This window comes from Gigantopelta aegis, unplaced genomic scaffold, assembly GCF_016097555.1.
Source record: "Gigantopelta aegis isolate Gae_Host unplaced genomic scaffold, Gae_host_genome ctg2744_pilon_pilon:::debris, whole genome shotgun sequence".
NCBI lineage: Eukaryota > Metazoa > Mollusca > Gastropoda > Neomphalida > Peltospiridae > Gigantopelta > Gigantopelta aegis.
Genome location: NW_024533018.1, coordinates 45821 through 57222, shown reverse-complemented (window position 1 = coordinate 57222; position 11402 = coordinate 45821). Strand labels below are relative to the sequence as shown.

The window sequence follows — 11402 nt, the reverse complement described above, 5'->3', positions numbered from 1 at the left end:
CTCTGATTTAGATGTTTGACTGAGGAGATAAACTACTAGACAACAGAACACACCCACAGGAGTGTACCCACACTCAAAATAGATTGTCAAAGGAGCAGGACAAATGGACTGATCTCTTTGTTCCTCTTCAACTGGAGCAGGTTTTAGAGCACAAGGCATAAAGTAATACTTCTCAATCTTACGACCAACTTTGATCTTCATAGGACCAGCTACAATATGTAGATGTTTTAATAGTGATACTAGTCTGGTAGGTGTAAGAGGGTCTCCTTTCCTAGAAGAAAGCTGTTTTACATGTGACTCACTAAATCGGCCATTATCACGAAACTCTTTTTCAGATGAGGCACTTCCTAACTCTTTAAAAGTAAAACATGATGTGATGAGTTGTGTAATTCTGTCAAATACAAGTTGGAGGTCAGTGATGACAATATTTCCTAGTCCCTCTACTTCTGGATAATGCATAATAACACCCACTCTGTGATGTAAAAACCAGAGAACTGACTTGAAGTCATCTTCATCTTTGATTCCACAATCTCGTGCTATTTCATAACATGTATCTAGTAGATGAATAGACTTTTTACTCTTTCGTAATTTTAGGCTAAAGGCACACCAAGAAGCAGGAACAGGTAACTCATGAAACTTTCTGTCAATGACTTCATGAAGAATTGAACGTAACTCTTCAATTTCTTTTGATCATTTCTTGTGTCAAGTGCAAAAATCACTTGATCTGAAGTTGAATATTGTACAAGATCTTCTCTAAACAGTTCACCGCTGGCCTGTATCTTCAGTTTAAGATGGTTGTTGACTGAATCCACTTTAGCTTGAGCTTCAGTTTCATTTAGAAAACAATCTCTGTGAGTAGCTATGAGGAATGCAGCAGGCTCTGACTCATCCTTCAGTGGTACTGCATCAAAACTCCATCCAATAGTATTTTGTCTTAAACAAGCTATACTAGCTAGAGAACGAAAGATGACCTCTTCATGAGTGAGGGATGTTTGATAAGGTTTAGAATCACCACTAGATGATCGATATGTAATTTCATAACGACTTTTCAAGTCTATTGTTAGATCAAAAACAAGTAGATTAATAGCTGGACCAGTGATAAGAGCTGGTAACATTTCATGGAACTCAGGTTGTCCTCCAGTATCAATGATATGTAACATAGCATGACTGTCTTTGGTGGTTTGTTGAGATCTCTCTTCATAAACTCTTCTTTTGGTGACTGGAATACTTTCTACAAATTTTGATAGTGATTTGAGACCTTTTTGATGTGTTATAGTGGTTTTGTCTTTTTTTTTAAATCTTTTATTGTCCTCTTCAATATCTCCTTCTTCCAGTTTCTCTTCTAATCTGATTTTTTTGGTACCTTCTTGTCCTTCCATTGTGTTTGTTTCACTATCACTATTACAGCCACTACTATCCTCCAGCTCCTCTTCTAATACATCTCTCATATCAATGTCAGTTTCATTGATTTCTGTCATTGGTATCACAATATCTGATGATACATTGTTGTTGAATTGAATGATTTCACTACTAGTAGGATGATGAAGACTTCTTGAAGTGCTAGATGCAATATTCTCATATACTAAAACAGCTTCTTCATCTAGATCTTGTGTCCTCCATTCTGTAGTAACTACTGCATTATGTTGTTGTAGTTTACGAAATGAGTCAACTTGTATGGCTGCATCAACCACACCAGTACTAAGAGAAGGTTCTGTAAGAGACTCATTGAGTAATTTCTTCTTCAAAGTACTCTTACCAGCACCTGGTGGTCCTGTTAGAATACACTTGACAACACATAACATTGCCTCTCCACTAGTACCAAGTGCTTGTTGATATTGAAGAATTGAGAGGATTTCATTTTCCTTCTGCTACGCACATATGTTGTATTGTCAAATCCATCAATAACGCATCCTTTATCAACAAGATGTTGTACAATGTGTACATGTTCATACTGATATGCTAAATGGAGCGGTCTCTTATGATCTTTATTCTCAGCTTCAATATTGCATCGACAATCATCAGTTAGAATTTTCACAATTTTTAAGGCACCCTTTCTACATGCTATGTGTAATATAGAGTTACCATCATATTGAGTCTTGAAATTAACATCACAACCTTTGTCTTCAACAAGATGTTGTACAATGTCTACATTTCCAGACTTACAAGCTAAGTAGACTGGTCTCTCCTGATCTTCATTCTCAGCTTCAATATTACATTTAGGGTGTGCAGTTAGTAGTTTGACAATTTCAAAGTTACTCTTCTTGCATGCTATGTGTAATGGAGTATCATTATAATGAGTCTTGACATCAACATCACAGCCTTTATCTTCAACAAGATGTTGTACAATGTCTACATTTCCAGATTCACAAGCTAAGTAGACTGGTCTCTCCTGATTCTTATTCTCAGCTTCAATATTACATTTAGGGTGTGCAGTTAGTAGTTTGACCATTTCAAAGTTACTCTTCTTGCATGCTATGTGTAATGGAGTGTTGTTACTATAACATCTCTTGAAATGAACATCACAACCTTTGTCTTCAACAAGATGTCGTACAATATCTACATTTCCAGATTCACAAGCTAAGTAGACTGGTCTCTCCTGATTCATATTCTCAGCTTCAATATTACATTTAGGGTGTGCAGTTAGAAGTTTGACAATTTCAAAGTTACTCTTCCTGCATGCTAAGTGTAATGGAGTATCATTATAATGAGTCTTGACATCAACATCACAGCCTTTATCTTCAATAAGATGTCGTACTATGTCTACATTTCCAGATTCACAAGCTAAGCAGACTGGTCTCTCCTGATTATTATTCTCAGCTTCAATATTACATTTAGGGTGTGCAGTTAGTAGTTTGACCATTTCAAAGTGACCCTTTTCACATGTTATGTGTAATGGAGAGTTGTTAGCATTCCCACATCTGACATCAATGTCACAACCTTTGTCTTCAACAAGATGTTGTACAATATCTACATTTCCAGATTCACAAGCTAAGTAGACTGGTCTCTCCTGATTCTTATTCTCAGCTTCAATATTACATTTAGGGTGTGCAGTTAGTAGTTTGACCATTTCAAAGTGACCCTTTTCACATGCTATGTGTAATGGAGTGTTCTTAGCCTTCGCACATCTGACATCAATGTCGCAATCTTTGTCTTCAACAAGATGTCGTACAATGTCTACATTTCCAGATTCACAAGCTAAGTAGACTGGTCTCTCCTGATTCTTATTCTCAGCTTCAATATTACATTTAGGGTGTGCAGTTAGTAGTTTGACCATTTCAAAGTGACCCTTTTCACATGCTATGTGTAATGGAGTGTTCTTAGCCTTCGCACATCTGACATCAATGTCGCAATCTTTGTCTTCAACAAGATGTCGTACAATGTCTACATTTCCAGATTCACAAGCTAAGTAGACTGGTCTCTCCTGATTCTTATTCTCAGCTTCAATATTACATTTAGGGTGTGCAGTTAGTAGTTTGACCATTTCAAAGTGACCATTTTCACATGTTATGTGTAATGGAGAGTTGTTAGCATTCCCACATCTGACATCAATGTCGCAACCTTTGTCTTCAACAAGATGTCGTACAATGTCTACATTTCCAGATTCACAAGCTAAGTAGACTGGTCTCTCCTGATTCTTATTCTCAGCTTCAATATTACATTTAGGGTGTGCAGTTAGTAGTTTGACCATTTCAAAGTGACCCTTTTCACATGCTATGTGTAATGGAGTGTTCTTAGCATTCCCACATCTGACATCAATGTCACAACCTTTGTCTTCAACAAGTTGTTGTACAATATCTACATTTCCAGATTCACAAGCTAAGTAGACTGGTCTCTCCTGATTCTTATTCTCAGCTTCAATATTACATTTAGGGTGTGCAGTTAGTAGTTTGACCATTTCAAAGTGACCCTTTTCACATGCTATGTGTAATGGAGTGTTCTTAGCCTTCGCACATCTGACATCAATGTCGCAACCTTTGTCTTCAACAAGATGTCGTACAATGTCTACATTTCCAGATTCACAAGCTAAGTAGACTGGTCTCTCTTGATTCTTATTCTCAGCTTCAATATTACATTTAGGGTGTGCAGTTAGTAGTTTGACCATTTCAAAGTGACCCTTTTCACATGTTATGTGTAATGGAGTGTTGTTAGCATTCCCACATCTGACATCAATGTCACAACCTTTGTCTTCAACAAGATGTTGTACAATATCTACATTTCCAGATTCACAAGCTAAGTAGACTGGTCTCTCCTGATTATTATTCTCAGCTTCAACATTACATTGAGGATGTGCAGTTAGAACTTTGACCATTTCAAAGTTTCCCTTTTCACATGCTATGTGTAATGGAGTGTTGTTAGCATTCTCACATCTGACATCAATGTCACAACCTTTGTCTTCAACAAGATGTTGTACAATGTCTACATTTCCAGATTCACAAGCTAAGTAGACTGGTCTCTCCTGATTATTATTCTCAGCTTCAATATTACACTTAGGGTGTGCCGTTAGAATTTTAACCATTTCAAAGTGACCCTTTTCACATGCTATGTGTAATAAAGTGTTGTTAATATAACTGATCTTGAAATTGACATCACAACCTTTGTCTTCAACAAGATGTTGTACAATGTCTACATTTCCAGATTCACAAGCTAAGTAGACTGGTCTCTCCTGATTATTATTCTCAGCTTCAATATTACATTTAGGGTGTGCAGTTAGAAGTTTGACAATTTCAAAGTTACTCTTCTTGCATGCTATGTGTAATGGAGTGTTGTTACTATAACGAGTCTTGAAATGAACATCACAACCTTTGTCTTCAACAAGATGTTGTACAATGTCTACATTTCCAGATTCACAAGCTAAGTAGACTGGTCTCTCCTGACCATTATTCTCAGCTTCAATATTACATTTAGGGTGTGCAGTTAGTAGTTTGACAATTTCAAAGTTACTCTTCCTGCATGCTAAGTGTAATGGAGTATCATTATAATGAGTCTTGACATCAACATCACAGCCTTTATCTTCAATAAGATGTCGTACTATGTCTACATTTCCAGATTCACAAGCTAAGTAGACTGGTCTCTCCTGACCATTATTCTCAGCTTCAATATTACATTGAGGATATGCTGTTAGAAGTTTGACCATTTCAAAGCTCTCCTTTCCACATGCTATGTGTAATAGACTGTTGTTAGCATTCCCACATCTGACATCAATGTCACAACCTTTGTCTTCAACAAGATGCTGTACAATATCTACATTTCCAGATTCACAAGCTAAGTAGACTGGTCTCTCCTGATTATTATTCTCAGCTTCAATATTACATTGAGTATGCGCAGTTAGAAGTTTGACAATTTCAAAGTAACCTTTTTCACATGCTAAGTGTAATGGAGTAGCATCATAATGAGTTTTGACATCAACATCACAGCCTTTATCTTCAACAAGATGTCGTACAATGTTTACATTTCCAGACTTACAAGCTAAGTAGACTGGTCTTTCCTGGTTATTATTCTCAGCTTCAACATTACATTGAGGATGCGCAGTTAGAACTTTGACCATTTCAAAGTTACCCTTTCCACATGCTATGTGTAATGGAGTAGCATCATAATGAGTCTTGACATCAACATCACAACCTTTATCTTCAACAAGATGTTTTACAATGTCCACATTTCCAGATTTACATGCTAAAGAGACTGGTCTTTCCTGCATATCGTTCTCAGCTTCAATATTACATTGAGGGTTTTCAGTTAGAAGTTTGACAATTTCGAAGTGACCCTTTTCACATGCTATGTGTAATGGAGTATTGTTACCATAACGAGTCTTGAAATCAACATTGCAACCTTTATCTTGAACAAGATGTCGTACAATGTTTACATTTCCAGACTTACAAGCTAAGTAGACTGGTCTTTCCTGGTTATTATTCTCAGCTTCAACATTACATTGAGGATGCGCAGTTAGAACTTTGACCATTTCAAAGTTACCCTTTCCACATGCTATGTGTAATGGAGTAGCATCATAATGAGTCTTGACATCAACATCACAACCTTTATCTTCAACAAGATGTTTTACAATGTCCACATTTCCAGATTTACATGCTAAAGAGACTGGTCTTTCCTGCATATCGTTCTCAGCTTCAATATTACATTGAGGGTTTTCAGTTAGAAGTTTGACAATTTCGAAGTGACCCTTTTCACATGCTATGTGTAATGGAGTATTGTTACCATAACGAGTCTTGAAATCAACATTGCAACCTTTATCTTGAACAAGATGTCGTACAATGTTTACATTTCCAGACTTACAAGCTAAGTAGACTGGTCTTTCCTGGTTATTATTCTCAGCTTCAACATTACATTGAGGATGCGCAGTTAGAACTTTGACCATTTCAAAGTTACCCTTTCCACATGCTATGTGTAATGGAGTAGCATCATAATGAGTCTTGACATCAACATCACAACCTTTATCTTCAACAAGATGTTTTACAATGTCCACATTTCCAGATTTACATGCTAAAGAGACTGGTCTTTCCTGCATATCGTTCTCAGCTTCAATATTACATTGAGGGTTTTCAGTTAGAAGTTTGACAATTTCGAAGTGACCCTTTTCACATGCTATGTGTAATGGAGTATTGTTACCATAACGAGTCTTGAAATCAACATTGCAACCTTTATCTTGAACAAGATGTCGTACAATGTTTACATTTCCAGACTTACAAGCTAAGTAGACTGGTCTCTCCTGATTATTATTCTCAGCTTCAATATTACATTGAGGGTGTGCAGTTAGAAGTTTGACAATTTCAAAGTGACCTTTTTGACATGCTACGTGTAATAGAGTGTCATTAAGAAAACCATATTTACTAGTAATATCACAGCCTTTGTCTTTAACAAGATGTCGTACAATGTCTACATTTCCAGATTTACATGCTAAAGAGACTGGTCTCTCCTGAGAATTATTCTTAGCTTCAACATTACATTGAGGATGTGCAGTTAGAAGTTTGACAATTTCAAAGTAACCATTTTCACATGCTAAGTGTAATGGAGTATCATCATAACGAGTCTTGAAATCAACATCACAACCTTTATCTTCAACAAGATGTTGTACAATGTCTACATTTCCAGATTTACATGCTAAAGAGACTGGTCTTTCATGAATATTATTCTTAGCTTCAATATTACATTGAGGGTGTGCAGTTAGAAGTTTGACAATTTCAAAGTGACCGTTTTGACATGCTACGTGTAATAGAGTGTCATTAAAAAAACCATATTTACCAGTAATAACACAGTTTTTGTCTTCAACAAGCAGTCGTACAATGTTTACATTTCCAGATTTACAAGCTAAGTAGACTGGTCTCTCCTGACCAATATTCTCAGCTTCAATATTACATTGAGGATGTGCAGTTAGAAGTTTGACAATTTCAAAGTTACCCTTTTCACATGCTAAGTGTAATGGAGTATCATCATAACGAGTCTTGAAATCAACATCACAACCTTTATCTTCAACAAGATGTTGTACAATGTTTACATTTCCAGATTTACATGCTAAAGAGACTGGTCTTTCATGAATACTATTCTCAGCTTCAATATTACATTGAGGGTGTGCAGTTAGAAATTTGACAATTTCAAAGTTTCCCTTTTCACATGCTATGTGTAATGGAGTGTTGTTAGCATTCCCACATCTGACATCAAAGTCACAACCTTTGTCTTCAACAAGATGTTGTACAATGTCTACATTTCCAGATTTACATGCTAAAGAGACTGATCTTTCATGAATACTATTCTCAGCTTCAATATTACATTGAGGGTGTGCAGTTAGAAATTTGACAATTTCGAAGTGACCCTTTTCACATGCTATGTGTAATAGAGTGTCATTAAAAAAACCATATTTACCAGTAATATCACAGCCTTTGTCTTTAACAAGATGTCGTACAATGTCTACATTTCCAGATTTACATGCTAAAGAGACTGGTCTTTCATGATTATTATTTTTAGCTTTGATATTACATTGAGGATGTGCAGTTAGAAGTTTGACAATTTCAAAGTGACCATTTTGACATGCTACGTGTAATAGAGTGTCATTAAAAAAACCATATTTACCAGTAATATCACAGTTTTTGTCTTCAACAAGATGTCGTACAATGTCTACATTTCCAGATTTACAAACTAAGTAGACTGGTCTCACCTGACCAATATTCTCAGCTTCAATATTACATTGAGGGTGTGCAGTTAGAAATTTGACAATTTCAAAGTGACCCTTTTGACATGCTATGTGCAATGGAGTGTTACCATAATGATCCTTGAAATCGACATCACAACCTTTATCTTCAACAAGATATTCTACTACTGGTAAATGATCATTATAACATGCATTATGTATTGGAGTATATCCTTTGTCATCTGCTACATTGATATCACAACCTTTTGAGTCAACAAGATGTTTGACTATTTCCAAATGTCCTCTATAAGCTGCTATATGAAGTGGATTTTGTCCACATTGATCCTTTAAGTTAATATTACAGTGAGACTGAGATGTGAAATATTCTACTAGTGATAAATGACCATGCCAACAAGCCATATAAAGAGGAGTTTCTCTATAATGACCAACTAAATTAATATCAACATTCCTTTCTTCAGTGAGATATTTAGCAATGTGTAATTGACCACACTCTGCTGCAGTATGAAGAGAAGTTCTGTCCCATTTGTCCTTTGCATGTATATTACATTGTGGATGAGATGTTAAATATTTTACTACTAATAAATGACCACCTCCACAGGAATAATGTAATGGAGTTAACTCATTCTCATTTTTAATATTAACATCACAATCCCTAGCAACAAGAGCCTTGACAATTTCCAAATAACCACACCTAGCAGCATGATGTAATGGATACATTCCACAGTTATTACTTCTAGTCTCACTTTTACATTGAGGTTGACTAAGGAGATATTGAACTATTGGTAGATGACCATACTCAATAGCTCTATGTAGAGGAGTGTATCCCTCACTATCTAAACTATTTATATCACATCCTACCTCATTAACAAGGTACTGTACTATATCTAGATCACCTGATATAGCTACTTGATGAAAGAAAGGAGAACTACTGTCTTTCCATTGAATAGTGACACTATTCTTAAAAATTTGCTTTGCGTGCTTTTCTTGACGTACTCTAGTCATAAAATCATTAAATGATATCACTCTCAATAATATTGTCATTATATCCCAATTTGGTGCCACTTTAATACACTGATATATATCATCAGGATCCAATATATAGTCAGGATTAGTACATATCAATGATACAATGTGTTCATGACCATTTTTACTGGCAAGAAAAAGAGGGTTTCCCCTTGGCAATTGGGTAGGCCAAATTCATTATAATTATTATATTGACCACGTATTAGAAAGTCTACAAATTCTTTCTTTCCAGCACCACAAGCCAAGTGAAGTGGTGTGGAGCCTTCATTATTACATAAATCACTAAAACTTACAATTTCAGAAGTGGTAATAAGATATTGTAATATGTCTAATCCACAGTGATATGAACTACAACACAAGTGAAAGAGCGTGTTCCCTTGATCATCACGTACCCAAGGTGACGTACCTCGGGTTATAAGTCTCTTAACAAGATCGAGATCACTTTCAGAACAGGCATTACAAATCTCTACTGTTGATTGTTCCATTGAGAAAGGTGTTTCAAAAGCAAACCACGTCCACCGAGCTAATTAAACGTTAATTAGTTATTAATAGTTAAAATCAATAATATTAATAATTATAATTATGCTATAATACAACCACTTGTCTCTTCATTTGACTGTTGATATAATCTTGTTTAACCTGTTTGACCAGATTAACTGGTTTGTCATCTTTACCAACAGAATCAGTACCCTCTACAACCTGAGCACTTAATAATTGGTGGGTGGAGTCATTCAATAGAGGCGTGTCCTGGACGTTCCTTACATGATCTTGTAGTAGTTGTTGCCACTGATACAAAATGGGAGTAATGAGTGAGAGAAAGGGAAGATATCCAGGACTAATAAGAGATAAAGAAAAGATGATTGAAATCAAGACAACAATTAATTTATTATTTATTGTTCTAAACCTAACTCCACCCCCACCCTAACATTAATTCTCTAAATCTTATAATATGACGTAATGAAATGAGTACATGTATAATGATGTACATTGCATAGTATATAGGTTGCTATGGTAACATATGTGTGTACTGTACCAGTTAATAGCAGCCCATTCACTCAAAGAGTTGATACCATTAAGTAGTCTTGTATCAATGTCATCAGGAAATGTTGTCTGAGAATCAAGATAGTTGAGTTGTTGTTGGACGTGCATGAATATTGACAAATCTTGTAATAGAATACCTAATATGACTACCCACTCCAAGCAATATGAATTGACACTAGCATTGATAAAGTATCGTATCTCTAATTCAGATTGGACCGTCTTTGAAGGCGTGGTCCATCCTGTTGTCATGGTGATATCTTCTTCCCAAAGACTAGAATCATCAACAATTTCTACTAAAGAATCTGAGCCATACAATCTATCAGCTAATGGAGAGCGACTCAATTAAAGGAATATCAATAATAAACTCACATGATGGAGGTTTATAAAGTTCTCTGAACTATAACTTCCTGTACCCGATAATTTAGAGGGGGTGGAGCTATGGACAATAACTTCCTCCTCAATTTGATGTTCTCCTGTACTCTCTTCCTCTTCTCCACCCACTGTAGCCTCTACTGTTTCTATTTGACTGTGAGTGCCAGAAATATTCAAATCAGGAGGACGATTAAGTCTCTTAAGACCTCTTTTAGTTATGTCTAACGAGCTCTCTAAATTGTCAACATTCTCATTTTCCGGTAATTTCTGGTCCGTAGAGAGTTCATTGGTTGTCATGACAACCTGTTCTCTAACACTACTGGGTGTGGTTGATGTGGAGGAGGGAGGGAATGGCCAATGAAATTGCTTGTGAAGTTCACAGAGAACATGAATGTAATTGTCAATACAAGCAGCTCTGTGTCTGAGGGAGGAAGGGAGAGAGTATTGCAATATATCACCATGACGATATACCTTTCTTTTGCCATCCATTGTTGGAGGTCAAAGTCCAAATGAGCAGCAAAAAGACCAAGATCATACAGACAATTAGAAGTCAGTAATTTACGAGCATGACGACTTAAAATTAATTCTATAAAGAACTCTTCTCTTGTATCCATATCAAGAGCAAAATGAGGTCTACAATTGAAACAAGAGAAGATCAAGTATATTCTATTTATAGTAACTACAAATCTACAATGATGATGTCAGTATTATTGTTCTATTTATAGTGATTACCTTTTGATCACTTTTCCAGAAGGATCACAATAGTCTCCACTAACACTGACAACATTTGATGTACTTCCACTACTCAAAT

The 11402-nt window shown here is 35.9% G+C and overlaps 1 protein-coding gene across 1 annotated transcript; it reads right to left on the bottom strand.

Annotated features, from left to right (window-relative positions):
• Positions 1 to 590: 590 nt before the first annotated feature.
• On the bottom strand, positions 591 to 10888 carry LOC121391617. Its single transcript, XM_041523183.1, has 5 exons — positions 10633 to 10888; positions 9585 to 9701; positions 6332 to 8037; positions 2083 to 6217; positions 591 to 1771 (listed from the first exon to the last, which is right to left on the bottom strand). The coding sequence occupies exons 1-5, from the start codon at positions 10886 to 10888 to the stop codon at positions 591 to 593; spliced, it is 7395 nt and encodes a 2464-aa protein (XP_041379117.1).
• Positions 10889 to 11402: the final 514 nt, after the last annotated feature.

Excerpts from the sequence above, each read along its gene's own strand:
- LOC121391617 (XM_041523183.1), bottom strand. The coding sequence starts at position 10,888 with ATGACAACCAATGAACTCTCTACGGACCAGAAATTACCGGAAAATGAG. Across the intron at positions 8,038-9,584 it reads TAAGAGACTTATAACCCGAG|CATGTCAAAATGGTCACTTT; the intron begins GTACGTCACCTT and ends TATTACACGTAG. Across the intron at positions 6,218-6,331 it reads CTGCGCATCCTCAATGTAAT|ACTCGTTATGGTAACAATAC; the intron begins GTTGAAGCTGAG and ends GTTGATTTCAAG.